Source organism: Sciurus carolinensis, chromosome 13 (genome assembly GCF_902686445.1).
Source record: "Sciurus carolinensis chromosome 13, mSciCar1.2, whole genome shotgun sequence".
NCBI lineage: Eukaryota > Metazoa > Chordata > Mammalia > Rodentia > Sciuridae > Sciurus > Sciurus carolinensis.
Genome location: NC_062225.1, coordinates 55349575 through 55368317, shown reverse-complemented (window position 1 = coordinate 55368317; position 18743 = coordinate 55349575). Strand labels below are relative to the sequence as shown.

The following is an 18743-nucleotide window of genomic DNA, read 5'->3' as shown; positions in this document are numbered from 1 at the left end:
GATAAGCTATTACAATTTTATTACCCACCCTCCTGCAAGTAAAGGTTGCTGAAAACAAAGTAATAATTTCCAAAATCTGATTGTCTTGTTTTGCAGTGCTGAGGATTAAACCCAGGCCTCTGCATGCTAGGCAAGCATTGTACCTCTGAGCCATATACCCTACCCGGCTCCAAATCTGGTAGTCTGATGAGACTTATTTATTAGAAATAGCATCTACGAGGGTGGCTTTATGAATTAGCATTTTATCTGCTGGATTACTCAACTATATGATTTTTAAAAATACTTTTTTTTCTTTTCATTTTGGTGCGTTTTTTTTTTTTTTTTTTTTCTTATTTTACATAAGAGCAAGTAGGAATGCCTGTGATTTTCAAGACTGAGTATGGAAATTCCACAGAGTAGGAAGATAAAGTTACATTCTTTGTACAGGTTTTTGGACAGTCTCCTTGTTTTTATCACCCTTTCACAACTTTACTTGCTGTGGTAGAGTTGTTTTCTAGTTTTCTAGTTTAAGCCATCCCGGTATCCTCAAGTCAAATCTGTTACCTTTGTGTCTAAATCTTTTGGACTGATCTTCCTTTAGGATTACAGAAAAAAATTTCTCTTTTCTCTCTTCTCTCTCACAATACCTCCCTTCCTCCTTTCCTGTCTTTGCTTTCCCTTTCTCTTTTTCTTTCTTTCTCTCTGTTTCTCTCTCCTTGCCTTTCTCATCTAACTTCCAGGGCCTTACCAAGTTTTTATTTTTTTACTGTTATTGTTTTGGGGTGATTTTTCAGGAGAGAAGATACAGGGATTGAACTCAGAGGCACTTTAGCACTGAGCCACATCCCTAGCCTTTTTTATTTTTTATTTTGAGACAGGATCTTGCTAAGTTGCCAAGGGCCTTGCTAAATTGCCAAGGCTGATTTGACTTGCAATCTATCCTCTTGCCTCAGCCTCCCGAGCTGCTGGGATTACACGTGTGTACCACCACATCCAGCCTACAAGTTTCTTGTACACTGTGAGGAATTAAATTAAAGGTTTGTAATTATGTGCTGAATTTCCTTAGAGAAAGCCATGATTTCTTTTTTTCTTCTTTTTTTTTTTTGGGCGGTACCAGGGATCAAACCCAGGGCCTTGTGCTTGCAAGGCAAGCACTCTACCAACTGAGCTATCTCCCCAGCCCTTTTCTTCTGTTTTTATTAGAGCAAACATTGAGACAGATGTGAGTAGATTTTTGAGTTTGGTGGATACATCTGGCCAAAGACAATAGCCAGTAATAGGTTCAGGAATAATGATGAAAATGTAATTACTTTAAAATCATTTTTGTTATAATTATTATTTTTTGCAATATTGGGGATTGAACCCAAGGGGCACTTTGTCACTGAGCTGTATCCCAAGACCTTTTAAAACTTTTGAGACAGGTTCTTGCTGTTTCCCAGGGTGACCTTGAACTTACGATCCTTCTGCCTCAGATCCTTCTTCCTCAGCCTTCCAAGTCTGGGATTACAGGTGTGCACCACCATACATGGCACTTTTAAATTATTGTAAAGAAGTTAGGATTTTTTTAGTGAGGCCCTAATCAACCTAGTGAGACCCTGTCTCAAAATAAAAATTAAAATGGGCTAGGGATGTAACTCAGTGGTTAAGTGCCCCTGGGTTCAATCCCTAGTACCAAAAAATAATTTAAAAAAAGAAAAAAGAAAAAATAGATTAGGCGGAGGTATAGAATGATGATACTGGTATTTACTATGTTTGTGGTACTTTATCAAGCACCCCAGATTTGATTTTAATGGAGAGTAGATTTAAATGTCCTGGCTGATCCTAGAGCCAGCCCATCCCTTAATCTTTGTACTATATTGCTTCTATCAGTTCTATTTAATTTGATTCCAGTTGGATTTTTTTTTTTTTTTTTTTGCTCTCAGCCTTATAAATATGTTGTTATGTACTTTCGGGCAACTCTTATAACGATAGATCAGGTATGCTGGTTTTAAAGAAATGACAGAACATTGATTTTTAAAATACCTAAAATTTTATGATTAATTTCATAATGAGTTCTGTTAAAGTTTTAGGGATTAACTGACCCTAAAATTTTACCTTGTATTCCATTCAATTCGCAAATTAATATTTTTTCAGTTTGTGTACAACAGAAATTTCATTCTGTAAGATTGACAGGTATACTATATTGTGCCAACGGTAACTTTGATACTTCTGAAATTGCGATTTAAAAGTGACATTGTCATGGAAACAGCCAAGCAGTCTTCATTTTTCTTTTTTTTTTTTTTTAATTTCTTTTAGCTAGAAACATAAACTGACACTGTAATTATTTCTAAAGTGATATACTGAATAGACTTGTGAAACTAGCATTTTATTAGACTTTTCATGATACCTGCATCAAAGACTGAAGGGGAGGAGTGTATATTGCTTTGTGCTATTTTTTTTTTTTTTTTTTTTTTTAGAAGCTTCCATGATTTCTTTGCTTTAAGGACTAGAGTTATAGCTCAGGGACAGAGCTCTGGGTTCAATGCCCAACACTGCAAATAAATAGACAAATAAAAGATAATTTCTTTGCTTGTTTTGCTTCTTTCTTAGTACTCTCATTGGAACTTTATAAATGAAAAATGGGAAATAACTTGAAGTTCATTTTTTTAAGTTAGAAATTACCCAATATGAGGCCGACATGTTCCTTTGAATATTGTAATTATTATTTGGTTTTTAATTTGGTGACTTAGGAAGGAGAGGAGGAGGATGGTTGTGAAATTTTGAAAATTGTTAGAAAATTAACTTGGATATGTGAAGTCCAGTTTAAAGAATTTGTCCATGGCAAAGGAAGACTTAAGGTCAAGATTTTTTCTGGATAAAACATTTGAATCATTTGGAAGTGGTTTGAATATCTTTAACATCAGTTAGCATAAGCTAGAGGCATCACATTTATTCATGGGCTTTGGAGAAATCTCACAGGAAAGAGGTATGTATCTTCAGTACAGAGTTTTTGTTCTCAGAAGTACTTGTTAGTGTTGCATCTCTTTACTTTGTTAGTTTTCTATTTATTTCATTTTTAAACTCCTTGTCTCCCCATTTGCAATACCATCCTGTTGGTTTTTTCGAACCCCTCTCCCATTGGTTTTCTGTTATTCAAGTTTACTTAGTTTTGGGCTTTATTAAAGATTCAGATGAGAAGTTATACTGTTGCTGCTTGAGAGAGTTGATAACATTGTTGGCAAACAGATTTGTAAAAGTATAAAAGTGCATTTGTGGTTTTTCATTTAGGGCTCCTTATCATTGCTGTCTCAGAACTTGTTTAAGTATTATTTTTTAGGTGGGCTACTGGGGATTGAACCCATTGGTGCTCGATCACTGAGTTCTATCCCCAGCCCCTTTATAGATTATTTTATCTTGAGACAGGGTCTTCCTAAATCTCCTGGGCTGTCCTTGGGGATCTTCCTGCCTCAGCTTCAAGCTGGGATTACAGGTGTGTGCCACAGTGCCCAGCATTCAACTTTTTATTTACTTAGAAAATACTGTATGGTCATTGTTTTTAAAAAGTCAAATAAGAAAATAAACATTCACTCTACTTGATCCGTGGTGGTAGTCACTGTTAACAGTTTTATCTCTTTATCTTCCAGGTCATGCACATGTACATACACAGAGAAGATAGATACCTTAAAAACAATATGGGATCATATTAATACAACTTGCTTTTTTCTTTTCTTTTTTGTGGTACTGGGGATTGAACCCAGAATCTCATGCATGCATGTAGGTAAACAGCTATATACCCCTACCCAAAACGTGAATTTTTTAACCTAAACAATACCTACAGAATTTTTTGTTTGTTTTGGTAGTATTGGGAATTAAACCCAGGGTTATATTTTACTACAAGTTATATCCCCTGCCCTTTTCATTTTATTTATTTATTTTTGGTACTAGGGTTTGAATCCAGGGGCACTTAACCACTGAGCCACATCTTCAGCCCTTTTTTCATTTTGTGAGAGGGTCTCACTAAGTTTCTTAGGATCTCCCTGAGTTGCTGAGGCTGGCTATGAACTTGTGATCCTCCTGCCTCAACCTCTCTACTCACTGGGATTACAAGTGTGTGCCAGTATACCCAACTTTAAGGTTTATTTGTTTGTTTTCCATTTTATTATGTATCTGTTGCATTTAAAATAATTTTAATTTCCAGACACTTCTTGAGTAAGATATCACATGGTATACAGTTCTGAGAGGCATAAATTGACTTTTTTTTTTTTTTTTTTTCCACACAACTGTTTCAGTTCACAGGTGGAAATATACAAGGCACCTTTTTTATAGAGGGAAGAAAAGAATATGTATTTATATTTACTTCAGTGGTGTTCATTACATATCTAATTTCCGTTCATTTGAGAGGAAATAGTGATAATTAGAATGGGAAAGGAGCATACAAAAATTCTCATTGGAAATTCTTTTTTGGCTTTTGTTGTAGTTGAGAATAACCTAGAGTTATGGGAATTTAAGGAAAGAAGAGAAAAAAAAAAAAAAAAAAAAACAGATGAGGATGTAGGTCAGCCAGTATCAGGTTTCTTTCATTCATTTTTTTTTTTTTAAACCTCTTCCCCTTTCTTTATTATGAGAACTCAGGAATTCCCTGTGATTTTAAAGCTCATATTTTTGAATGCATAAGAATCACTTGAGAAGCTCATTGAAATTTAACAACTGAATCCTACTTCCAAGGATTGTTATTACTATTATTGTTTATCTCTAAATAAGTTTGATACTGGTGATCCTTGGATCAAACTTGGAAAAACCCAGTTAGAGGCAGTGGCTTAGGTAGGAATTGGATTATGTGACTTGATCGCATCCATTACTTGCTTTTTTTATTTTTTGTTTTTTTAAATCTAAATGCCATTGTGCCATTGAAATCTTTTGGAGAACTGGGTATGATCCCTAGTTCTGATCCCAGCTACTAGGGAACCTAAATCCAAGTTCAAGGCCAAGCTTACAGCTTAGCAAGACCCTGTGTCAAAATAAAAAGGATTGAAGATGTAACTCAGTGGTGCAGTGTTTGACTAGCACATACAAGGCCCTGGGTTTGATCCTCAGTATTACAAAAACAGAAAAGAAAAACCTTTTTTTGTTTTTGTTATAAGGGATTGAACCCAGGGATGCTTAACCACTGAGCCACATCTCCAGCCCTCTTTTATATTTTATTTAGGGAAAGGGTCTCAATAAGTGACTTTAGGACCTCACCAAGTTGCTGAGACTGGCTTTGAACTGGCGGTCCTCTTGCCTCAGCCTCCTGAGTCACTGGGATTATAGGCATGTGCCACCATACCTGGCTCAAGTTCCTTTAAACCAGTGGTTCTCAAAGTGGGGCAGTCTTCCCCGCAACACTACAGGAGATGTTCATAAATGTCTACTGATATTTTTTGTTGTCATGCAGTGGAGAGAGTACATAGTGGATAGAAGCCAAGGATGCTGTTAAACAGGCACAGAACAGGCTGTTACAACAAAGAACTAACAAGCCTGAATTGCTGAGAGTGAGAAACCCTGCTTTCAGATGTATGGTCATTGTGTAGCGTTTTTTTCCCTCACAAAACAAGCCGGCATGAACATTTTGATGCAGGAATTATAAACTCTGATGGAGAGATCAATAAATAGTTTAGAGATTATAAAGCTGATTTGTTTCCTTTTCCTGTGGTTGTTCATCTGATAGCATTTGGAATCTTAAATCATCCACTGTGCTGACCTCCAGAAAACTTCTCTAAAGCCATTGCTAGAGATATATAACATGTATACGAATATTTTTCTTTTCTTTTCTTTTTTCTCTTCTTTTTTTTTTTTTTTTTTTTTTTTTTTTTCTTTTTGGTGGGGGGGACCAGAGATTGAACCCAGGCCCACTTAACCACTGAACCATAACCTCCTGCCCCAGCCTTCTGAATTGCTGGGATTACAAGTGTGTGCCTCCTTCCCTGCTTCTTTTCTTATTCTTTTTCCCTTGGTACTTGAGTTTGAACCCAGGGCCTCTTGAATGACTAGTCAGTTGCTCTACCACTGAACCCAGCCCCAGGAATAATTTTTCCTATCTTCTGTTGTTAACAATTTGCCTTTCATCTGTTAGTTCAGTAATATATACAACATTGTTTTTCGAATGACAAATTGTGACTCAGAGGTGGGTTGGAAATTTGGCATAGTAGTTGATAAACTTTTTTTGAGTGCTGGGAATGAACCCAAGGTCTTAAGCATGCCTCTAACAGTGAGCTACATTTCAACCTCAACAGCATTTTTAAAAGAAAATAGAAAATAACCACACATTACAGTAAAAGTAGGTACTGTTTAGTGAAACCTATTTTAATTATATATTCATGCATGTGCTGAGTAGGTAAGATTTCTTGCTATGGGATATAATGAAAAAAGTGGAAAGCCTCTGGTTTCCAACATTTCAAAAGCAATATGTGCTACATATTCTAGTTTTAAAAAGTATTCTGAACATTTTATAAGAGCTTCTGATAAAATATAGGATTTAACAATACTGCTGAACTGTAATTTTGTTTAAATATCACTGTTCACGTATAAAACAATGTGTCAGCAACAGCCCTGTCCCAGTAATGAAATTCTTTCATTTAAGAAATGTCAATTTGAAATGTCAATTTGAACATTTTGATGCAGGAATTATAAACTCTGATGGAGAGATCAATAAATAGTTTAGAGATACATGCTATACATGCTATAGTCCCAGTGACTCAGGAGGTTGAAGCAGGAGGATCCCAAGTTTGAGGCCAGCCTTGGCAATAGTGAGACCCTATCTCAGAATTTTAAAAAGAACTGGAGATGTAGCTCAGTGGTAAAGTTCTTCAGGGTTCAATCCCTAGTACCTGGGGGTACAAGGGGGAGTTAATTGGATGAAAGTCAAACAAAATTGGATATATTTCAGTAGCTTCTGATATTACTTGACAATTTGTTAGCTAACCAGGAAATTCTTGACTCATAGTCCTATGGAACCTTTTTATCCTCTTTTTATAAAAAGCTAACATTTTAGGGGCTGGAGAGATAGCTCAGTCGGTAGAGTGCTTGCCTTCCAAGCACAAAGCCCTGGGTTCGATCCCCAGCACCAAAAATAAAAAATAAAAAAAAAAAGCTAACATTTTTAGAATAGATTCAAGCTTTTTACATGAGATTTTTTAGTTTATTTAATTTAGAATTAGGAGCCCTCATTGACAGAATTTTTCTTTTTTTCTTTTTGGTGGTGCTTGGGATTCAACCCAGGGCTTCACACATGAAAGGCAAGCAGTCTACTACTGAGCTACATCCTCAACCCTAGGTGACAGGTTTAATTTTACATGAAAATATTTACTGTTTATTCTTGTAATTAATTTCAGATTAAATTTAGTGGAAGCTTTTGTAGAAGATGCAGAATTGAGGCAGAGTTTACAAGAAGATTTACTTCGTCGATTCCCAGATCTTAATCGACTTGCCAAGAAATTTCAGAGACAAGCAGCAAACCTTCAAGATTGTTACCGACTCTATCAGGGCATAAACCAGCTCCCTAATGTTATACAGGCTCTGGAAAAATATGAAGGTAACAATGATTTTGGTTTTTGTTTTCCTTAGCAAATGTGCTATCCTTACAAAAGTTGGTGCTAGTGACTCCCACTTACCATGCATTGTTTTTCTTTTTCTTTTTAATATTTTTTTTAGTTGTCAGTGGATCTTTTATTTATATGTGGTGCTGAGTATGGAACCCAGCCAAGCAAGTGCTCTACCACTGAGCCACAACTCCAGCCCCATACGTTGTTTTTCTGATAGGTTTGTATTAATGTATGCTTTGTGGCAGAAACCAGGAGTCAAAGACAAGTTAGAATTTTTGTTGTTTTAAAAGTAAATTTTAGGGCTGGGGATATAGCTTAGTTGATAGACTGCTTGCCTCGCAAGCACAAGGCCCTGAGTTCAATCCCCAGCACCGCAAAAATAAATAAATAAATAAATAAATAAATTTTAAAATACTGAATTTATTATTAATGGGTTGATTGCAGTAATAGTGGCAGTTAAATAGGATTTGATTGCTAAAGAAAACCCAGGACTCAATGACAGTACTTAGAATTTATAGTATTATGGGGAAAGGATAAAATCCAGCAGCAACATTAAAGTAAAGCTGTATATCACAACTAAAAGCTGTCACAGCCAGTTTTCTTTCCTTTTGAAAAGTTCCTGGTGGTGTGCACTTTCTCAGGATACGTATGCAGAACACCTCGTAACCAGGGATCCCAAAATGGAGTCTTGGCTAGATTTTATTTTTTGCTGGTCAAGGGTGTATATTCTTATCTGGGAGCTAGCCTGTACAGCAGAGCCCTCTGAAGGGGGACCTTATTGAGACCAGGTACAAATCATTAATCACAGTAAATAATGCTCATAAACCAAACAAACCGGAGATCCAAGATGGCGGACTAGAGGGAGGCTGCATTCCTTGTCGCTCCGTACTGCCGGTTTCAAGCAGAGGATATGTTTCTCGGTGAGGCAGTTTTTGCTGCTTATTGATCCCCTGGTGTTTACCCATTTGTCTGCTGTGATGACCTGCAGTCTGCCAGCATATTGACGCCTTTTTTGAGAGCAGATTGCTCACTGTCAGGCGTCTATCATCCACCATTTGCCTGTCTCTCGCCTGTCCATCGCCTGCCTTACTCCTATCCATCACCCAATGCTCGAGGTTCACCTCCCAATCGTCCAACAACAGTCAGCAAACTGATTGCCGACCGCTAGTGGAGCACCAGCTGCCTGCTGCTGCCTGGAAGTTCACTGTTACAGTACCTGCAGGTTTGATTACACGTGGCTGCCACCATTTTGAGACAACAGCCAGGCCCCGTAGGACCCCTGGCCGGACTGACTGAGCCCTGTCTCCAGGATCCCTCAGCCCGACCAATCACTCCCTGCCTCTGGGGCCCTCATATCCACTGACTGCTCCCTGCCGCCAGAACCCCCAGACCAACTGACTGCACCCTATCACCGGGACCCCAGACCGACTGATTGCACCCGGCCTCCAGGATCCCACAACCACACCAAACACACCCCACCACCAGGACCCCTGCCTGACCAACCGCACCCCACCTCCAGGAACTCTAGCCGACCACGGTCACACCCCCGAGCTGCAGCTCCCCATTTGCCAACACATTTGGAAGCCAGAGCGGCCATCTTGGATAATCCTGGAAGCTGTAGCTCCATTCTTTGGGTGGGGCAAATCCCATCCTGAGACGCCTGCTGGAGGCTTGAAGCTCATTGTCAGGTACCTCTCATACATCAGGCTACTGAACACTGGGAGGTTTCATTAGTATATGACTGTTATACAGTAGATTTTCTTTTTTCTCCTTTTTAAAAAAATTTAAGTTTTTATTTCTTTACTTTTCTTGCTTTCTTTCCCTTTCGTTTACATGTTCCCTCAGAGTCTCTTTCTCCCTTTTTTGATGCTAACATCCGATTTCTTTTGATTACACTCTCACCCTTTCTATTTTCTAGAACTTCTGTATGTTCTTTTCTTATCCCATTAACAGCCACATTCTACATCCCTCTGCATCCTCTTTGTCCTCCATTAGAAACTGCAGACCTTATTGCAAACCTGTTTGTTTTACCAAAGATAATATTTGAACTCATTCTGTTTATTATGACAATTTTGTTATTGTCCCCATAGGGGCTATTTGGTCTAGGATTGCATAGTGTCTGATTTGGGAACTGCTAATATTAATCTCCCCTTAAAGAAAGGGTTTTGGAAACCTATAGGGCCACTATAAGACTATGGGGGAAATCTGTAATACCCCAGATCTGCACTGCTAGAGGGGAAGATACATGAACAACATGAAAAATCAAGGGAAGAAAATGATCCAAACAAATCTAGATTCTATATTCATAGAATCCAATGACAGTATGTTAGAAGAAATGTCAGAAAAGGACTTCAGATTATACATGATTAAGATGATTCGTGAAGCAAAGGATGAGATAAGAGAGCATATGCAGGCAATGAATGATAATACCAATAAGCTGAAAGAGCACCTGCAGGAAGCAAAAGATCATTTCAACAAAGAGATAGAGATTCTGAAAAAAAAAAAAAAAACAAACAAACGGAAATCCTTGAAATGAGGGAGACAATAAACCAAATAAAAAACTCAATGGAAAGCATCACCAACAGACTAGACCACTTGGAAGACAGAACCTCAGACAATGAAGACAAAATATTTAACCTCGAAAACAAAGTTGAACAAACAGAGAAGATGGTAAGAAATCATGAACAGAATCTGCAAGAAATATGGGATATCATGAAAAGGCCAAATTTGAGAATTTATGGGATTGAGGAAGGCTTAGAGAAACAAACCAAAGGAATGAACAATCTATGCAATGAAATAATATCAGAAAATTTCCCAAATCTGAAGAATGAAATGGAAAATCAAGTCCAAGAGGCTTATAGGACTCCAAATACACAAAATTACAACAGACCCACACCAAGGCACATTATAATGAAAATACCTAACATACAAAATAAAGACAGAATTTTAAAGGCTGTGAGAGAAAAGAACCAAATTACATTCAGGGGGAAACCAATACGGATATCAGCAGATTTTTCAATCCAGACCCTAAAAGCTAGAAGGGCCTGGAACAACATTTTTCAAGCTCTGAAAGAAAATGGATGCCAACCAAGAATCTTATACCCAGCAAAATTTACCTTCAAATTTGACGATGAAATAAAATCATTCCATGATAAACAAAAGCTAAAAGAATTTACAAAAAGAAAGCCAGCATTACAGAACATTCTCAGCAAAATATTTCATGAGGAAGAGATAAAAAACAAAGAAGCAAATCAGCAAAGGGAGGAATTATCCTAAAGGAACTGTCAAATAAAGGAGGAACCAAGATGTGTCAAAAAAGAAATAAATAAATAAATAAATAAAATTTTAAATATGAACCAAATGACCGGGAATACAAATCATATCTCAATAATAACCCTGAATGTTAATGGCCTGAATTCATCAATCAAAAGACATAGACTGGCAGATTGGATTAAAAAGAAAGATCCAACAATATGTTGCCTGCAAGAGACTCACCTCATAGAAAGAGATACCCATAGACTAAAGGTGAGAGGATGGGGAAAAACATACCATGCACATGGACTCAGCAAAAAAGCTGGAGTATCCATCCTCATTTCAGATAATGTGGACTTCAAGCCAATGTTAGTCAGAAGGGATAAAGAAGGACATTTCATACTGCTTAAGGGAAGCATAAATCAGCAAGATATAACAATCATAAACATCTATGCCCCAAACAGTGGCTCATCCATGTCTGTTAAACAAATCCTTCTCAATTTTAGAAACCAAATAGACCATAACACAATAATACTAGGTGATTTTAACACGCCTCTCTCACCACTGGACAAATCTTCCAAACAAAAATTGAACAAAGAAACCATAGATCTCAATAACACAATCAATAATTTAGACTTAACAGACATTTATAGAATATACCATCCAACCAAGAGCAAATACACTTTCTTCTCAGCAGCACATGGATCCTTCTCTAAAATAGACCATATATGATGCCACAAAGCTAATGTCAGCAAATACAAGAAGATAGAGACACTACCTTGTATTCTATCAGATCATAATGGATTGAAGTTACAAATTAATGAAAGAGTAAAAAACAGAAACTACTCCAACACCTGGAGATTAAACAATATGCTATTATATGATGAATGCATAACAGAAGATTAGGAAGGAAATTAAAAAATTCTTAGAGGTAAATGAGAACAAAGAAACATCATATCAAAATCTCTGGGATGCTATGAAAGCAGTACTTAGAGGAAAATTTATTTCATGGAGCGCATTTAATAAAAGAAGTAAAACTCAACAAATAAACAACCTAACACTACAGCTCAAAGCCCTAGAAAAAGAAGAACAGACCAACACCAAAAGTAGTAGAAGACAGGAAATAGTTAAACTCAGAGCTGAAATCAACGAAATTGAAACAAAAGAAACAATACAAAAAATTGACAAAATAAATAGTTGGTTCTTCGAAAAAATAAACAAAATTGATAAACCTTTAGCCACACTAACAAAGAGAAGATGAGAGAAAACCCAAATCACTAAAATTCGGAATGAACAAGGAAATATCACAACAGACACGACTGAAATACAAAACATAATTAGAAACTATTTTGAAAACCTATACTCCAACAAAATAGAAAATTTCAAAGACATCAACAGGTTTCTAGAGACATATGAATTGCCTAAACTGAACAAGGAGGACGTACACAATTTAAATAGACCAATTTCAAGTAATGAAATAGAAGAAGTCATCAAAAGCCTACCAACAAAGAAAAGTCCAGGACCAGATGGGTTCTCAGCCGAGTTCTACAAAACCTTTAAAGAAGAGCTCATTCCAATACTTCTCAAAGTATTCCATAAAATAGAAGAGGAGGGAACCCTCCCAAACTCATTCTATGAAGCCAACATAACCCTGATACCTAAACCAGACAGAGACACATCGAGGAAAGAAAATTTCAGACCAATATCCTTAATGAACATCGACGCAAAAATTCTCAACAAAATTTTAGCAAATTGCATACAAAAACATATTAAAAAGATAGTGCGCCATGATCAAGTGGGTTTCATCCCAGGGATGCAAGGTTGGTTCAACATCAGGAAATCAATAAATGTCATTCACCATATCAATAGACTTCAAGAATCACATGATTATTTCAATAGATGCAGAAAAAGCATTTGATAAAATACAGCACCCCTTCATGCTCAAAACACTAGAAAAAATAGGGATAGTGGGAACATTCCTTAACATTGTAAAGGCCATCTATGCTAAGCCCATGGCTAATATCATTCTAAATGGTGAAAAACTAAAAGCATTCCCCCTAAAAACTGGAAAAAGGCAAGGATGCCCTCTTTCACCACTTCTTTTCAATATCGTCCTTGAAACTCTAGCCAGAGCAATTAGACAGACCAAAGAAATTAAAGGGATACGAATAGGAAAAGAAGAACTCAAACTATCCCTATTTGCTCATGATATGATTGTATACTTAGAGGAACCAGGAAATTCCACCAGAAAACTTTTAGATCTCATTAGTGAATTCAGTAAAGTAGCGGGATATAAGATCAATGCACATAAATCTAAGGCATTTTTATACATAAGCGATGAATCTTCAGAAAGAGAAATTAGGAAAACTACCCCATTCACAATAGCTTCGAAAAAAAAAAAATACTTGGGAATCTCACAAAAGAGGTGAAAGACCTCTACAATGAGAACTACAGAACACTAAAGAAAGAAATTAACGAAAACCTTAGAAGATGGAAAGATCTCCCATGTTCTTGGATAGCAAGAATTAATATTGTCAAAATGGCCATACTACCAAAAGTTCTATACAGATTCAATGCAATTCCAATTAAAATCCCAATGATGTACCTTACAGAAATAGACCAAGAAATAATGAAATTCATCTGGAAGAATAAAAAACCCAGAATAGCTAAAGCAATCCTTGGCAGAAAGAGTGAAGCAGGGGGTATCGCAACACCAGATCCTCAACTCTACTACAAAGCAATAGTAACAAAAATGGCATGGTATTGGTACCAAAAAGAAAGGTGGATCAATGGTACAGAATAGAGGACACGGACACAAACCCAAATAAATACAATTTTCTCATACTAGACAAAGGGGCCAAAAATATGCAATGGAGAAAAGATAGCCTCTTCAACAAATGGTGCTGGGACAACTTGGAAATCCATATGCAACAGAATGAAACTAAACCCATATCTCTCACCATGCACGAAACTAAACTCAAAATGGATTAAGGATCTCGGAATCAGACCAGAGACCTTGCATCTTATAGAAGAAAAAGTAGGTCCAGAGCTTCAACATGTCGGCTTAGGACCAGACTTCCTCAACAGGACTCCCATAGCACAAGAAATAAAAGCAAGAATCAATAACTGGGACAGATTCAAACTAAATAGCTTTCTCTCAGCAAAGGAAACTATCAGCAATGCGAAGAAAGAGCCTACAGAGTGGGAGAAAATCTTTGCCAATCATACTTCAGATAGAGCACTAATCTCCAGAATCTATAAAGAACTCAAAAAACTCTACACCAAGAATACAAATAATCCAATCAACAAATGGGCTAAGGAAATGAATAGACACTTCACAAAAGAAAATCTACAAGCAATCAACAAACATATGGAAAAATGTTCAACATCTCTAGTAATAAGAGAAATGCAAATCAAAACCACTCTAAGATTCCATCTCACCCCAATTAGAATGGCGATTATCAGGAATACAAGCAACAACAGGTGTTGGTGAGGATGTGGGGAGAAAGGTACACTCATACATTGCTGGTGGGGCTGCAAATTAGTGTAGCCACTCTGGAAAGCAGTGTGGAGACTCCTTAGAAAACTTGGAATGGAACCACCATTTGACCCAGCTATCCCACTCCTTGGCCTATACCCAAAGGACTTAAAATCAGCATATTACAGAGATACAGCCACATCAATGTTCATAGCTACTCAGTTCACAATAGCCAGATTGTGGAACCAACCTAGATGTCCTTCAATTGATGAATGGATAAAGAAACTGTGATATATATATCCAATGGAATATTACTCAACCATAAAGAATGATAAAATTATGGCATTTGCAGGCAAATGGATGAAACTGGAGAATATCATGCTAAGTGAGATAAGCCAATCTCAAAAAACCAAAGGACGAATGATACCTCTAATTAGTGGATGATGACACATAATGGGGGGTGGGAGGGGTTAGTGTTAGGGTTAGAGTTAGGGTTAGGGAGGGGGGCAAGAATGGAGGAAGGAAGGACTGTACAGAGGGAAAAGAGGGGTGGGAGGGGTGGGGGGGGAGGGGAAAAATAACAGAATGAATCAAACAACATTACCCTATGTAAATTTATGATTACACAAATGGTATGCCTTTACGCCATATACAAACATAGAAACAACATGTATCCCATTTTTTCCAATAAAAAAAAAAAGAAAAGAAAAGAAAAGAAAGTTGCCCAAACAGAGAAGATGGTAAGAAATCATGAACAGAATCTCCAAGAACTATGGGACATCATGAAAAGACCAAATTTAAGAATTACTGGGATTGAGGAAGGCACAGAGATACAAACCAAAGGAATGAACAACCTATTCAGTGAAATAATATCAGAAAATTTCCGAAGTCTGAAGAATGAAATGGAAAATCAAATACAAGAGGCTTACAGAACACCAAATGCACAGAATCACAACAGATCCACACCAAGGCACATTATAATGAAAATGCCTAACATTCAAAATAAAGATAGGATTTTGAAGGCCACGAGAGAAAAGCATCAGATTACATATCTGGGGAGACCAATACGGATAGCAGCCTACTTCTCAACCCAGACTCTAAAAGCTAGAAGGGCCTGGAACAACATATTTCAAGCTCTGAAAGAACATGGTTGCCAACCAAGAATCCTATACCCAGCAAAACTAACCTTCAGATTTGAAGATGAAATAAAATCCTTCCATGATAAACAAAAGTTAAAAGAATTTACAAATAGAAAGCCTGCACTACAGAATGTTCTCAACAAAATATTCCATGAGGAGGAAGTGAAAAACAACAATGTAGGTCAGCAAAGGGAGGAACTACCTTAGAGAAACACCACTCAAAGGAGAAACCAAGCCAATTTAAAACCCAAAAATAAGCCAAATGACTGGGAATGCAAATTATTTCTCAATAATAACCGTGAACGTTAATGGCCTAAACCCCTCAATCACAAGACATAGAATGGCAGAATGGATTAAAAAGAAAGACCCAACAATATGCTGCCTGCAAGAGACTCATAGAAAAAGACATCCACAGACTAAAGGTGAAAGGATGGGAAAAAACGTACCACGCACATGGACTCAGTAAAAAAGCGGGGGTTTCCATCCTTATATCAGATAAAGACTTCAAGCCAAAGTTAGTCAGAAGTTATAAAGAAGGACATTTCATACTACTTAAGGGAACCATAAATCAGGAAGACATAACGATAGTAAATATTTATGCCCCAAACAGTGGTGCATCCCTGTACATCAAACAAATCCTTCTCAATTTCAAGAATCACATAGACCACAACACAATAATTGTGGGCGACTTTAACGCACCGCTGTCACCACTAGATAGATCTTCCAAACAAAATCCAACCAAAGAAACCATAGAACTCAATAACACAATCAATAACCTAGATTTAATAGACATATATAGAATGTGTCATCCATCAACGAGTGGATACACTTTCTTCTCAGCAGCACATGGAACCTTTTCGAAAATAGACTATGTGTTATGCCACAAAGCAGCCCTTATGAAATGCAAAAAAATAGAGATACTGCCATGTGTTCTATCACATCATAATGGACTGAGAGTAGAAATCAATGACAAAATAAAAAACAGAAATTACTCCAACACTTGGAGACTAAATAATATGCTATTGAATGATACATGGATAACAAAAAACATCATTAGGAGATTAAAAAATTCTTAAAGGTCAATGAGAATGATGATACAACATATCAAAATCTCTGGGACACTATGAAAGCGGTACTAAGAGGAAAATTCATTGCATGGAGCGCCTTCCAGAAAAGAATGAAAAGTCAGCAACTAAATAACCTAACATTACAGCTCAAAACCCTAGAAAAAGAAGAACAGAATAACAGCAAAAGTAGTAGAAGACAGGAAATAATTAAAATCAGAGCTGAAATCAATGAAATTGAAACAAAAGAAACTATTCAAAAAATTGACAAAACTAAAAGTTGGTTCTTTGAGAAAGTAAACAAAATAGACAAACCCTTAGCCACACTAACAAAAAGAAGGGGAGAGAAGACTCAAATTACTAAAATACATGGTGCAAAAGGAAATATCACGACAGACACCACTGAGATACAGAACATAATGAGAAGCTACTTTGAAAATCTGTATTCCAACAAAATAGAAACTTCTGAAGACATTGACAAATTTCTAGAGACATATGGTCCTCCCAAACTGAACCAGGACATACACGATTTAAACAGATCAATATCAAGCAAAGAAACAGAAGAAGCCATTAAAAATCTACCATCCAAGAAAAGCCCAGGACCAGATGGATTCTCAGTCAAGTTCTACAAGACCTTCAAAGAAGAACTCATTCCAATACTTCTCAAAGTATTCCAGGAAATAGAAAAGGAGGGTACCCTACCGAACTCATTCTATGAAGCTAATATCACCCTCATACCCAAACCAGGAAAAGACACATCAAGGAAAGAAAATTTTAGACCAATATCCTTGATGAATATAGATGCAAAGATCCTTAACAAAATATTGGCAAACCGTATCCAAAAACATATTAAGAAAATTGTGCACCATGATCAAGTGGGGTTCATTCCTGGAATGCAAGGATGGTTCAACATTCGTAAATCAATAAATGTAATCCATGATGTCAATAGACTTAAGGATAAGAATCATATGGTTATTTCAATTGACGCAGAAAAAGCGTTTGACAAAATACAACACCCTTCATGCTCAAAACACTAGAAAAAATAGGGATAGTAGGAACATACGTGAGCATTGTAAAGGCTATTTATGCTAAGCCCATGGCCAGCATCATTCTTAATGGAGAAAAACTGAAACCATTCCCTTTAAAAACGGGAACAAGACAGGGATGTCCTCTTTCACCACTTCTATTCCATTGTCCTCGAAACTCTAGCCAGGGCAATCAGGCAGACTAAAGAAATTAAAGGGATACGAATAGGAAAAGAGGAACTTAAGCTGTCACTATTTGCGGATGACATGATTCTATATTTAAAGGATCCAAAACCTCCTCCAGAAAACTTCTGGACCTCATCAATGAATTCAGCAAAATAGCAGGCTATAAAATCAACACACATAAATCTAAAGCATTTTTATACACAAGCAATGAAACATCTGAAAGGGAAGTGAGGAAAACAACTCCATTTGCAATAGCCTCAAAAAAAAATAAAATTCTTGGTAATCAGTCTAACCAAAGAGGCAAAAGATCTCTACCATGAAAACTATAAAACATTGAAGAAAGAAATTAAGGAAGACCTTAGAAGATGGAAAGATCTCCCATGTTCTTGGATAGGCAGAATTAATATTGTCAAAATGGCCATACTACCAAAAGTGCTATACAGATTCAATGCAATTCCAATTAAAATCCCAATGACGTACCTTACAGAAATAGAGCAAGCAATCATGAAATTCATCTGGAAGAATAAGAAACCCAGAATAGCTAAAGCAGTCCTTAGCAGGAAGAATGAAACAGGGGGTATCACAATACCAGAACTTCAACTATACTACAAAGCAATAGTAACAAAAACAGCATGGTATTGGCACCAAAATAGACAGGTAGATCAGTGGTACAGAAAGAGGACACGGACACAAACCCAAATAAATACAATTTTCTCATACTAGACAAAGGTGCCAAAAATATGCAATGGAGAAAAGATAGCCTCTTCAACAAATGGTGCTGGGAAAACTGGAAATCCATATGCAACAGAATGAAACTAAACCCCTATCTCTCACCCTGCACAAAAATCAACTCACAATGGATCAAGGAACTCGGACTCAGAATAGAGACCCTTCATCTTATAGAAGAAAAAGTAGGTCCAAACCTTCAACTTGTTGGCTTAGGATCAGACTTCTTTAACAGGACTCCCATAGCACAAGAAATAAAAGCAAGAATCAATAACTGGGACAGATTCAAACTAAATTGCTTTCTGTCAGCAAAGGAAACTATCAGCAATGCGAAG

The 18743-nt window shown here is 36.9% G+C and overlaps 1 protein-coding gene across 1 annotated transcript in view; it reads left to right on the top strand.

The window, feature by feature from the left end:
* Positions 1–18743, top strand: part of Msh2 (mutS homolog 2) — a 75809-nt gene that overhangs the window by 17840 nt on the left and 39226 nt on the right. Inside the window, exon 7 of the mRNA XM_047523588.1 lies at positions 7329–7528. Coding sequence (XP_047379544.1) covers positions 7329–7528 — 200 coding nt within the window. The remainder of the gene's footprint in view (positions 1–7328; positions 7529–18743) is intronic.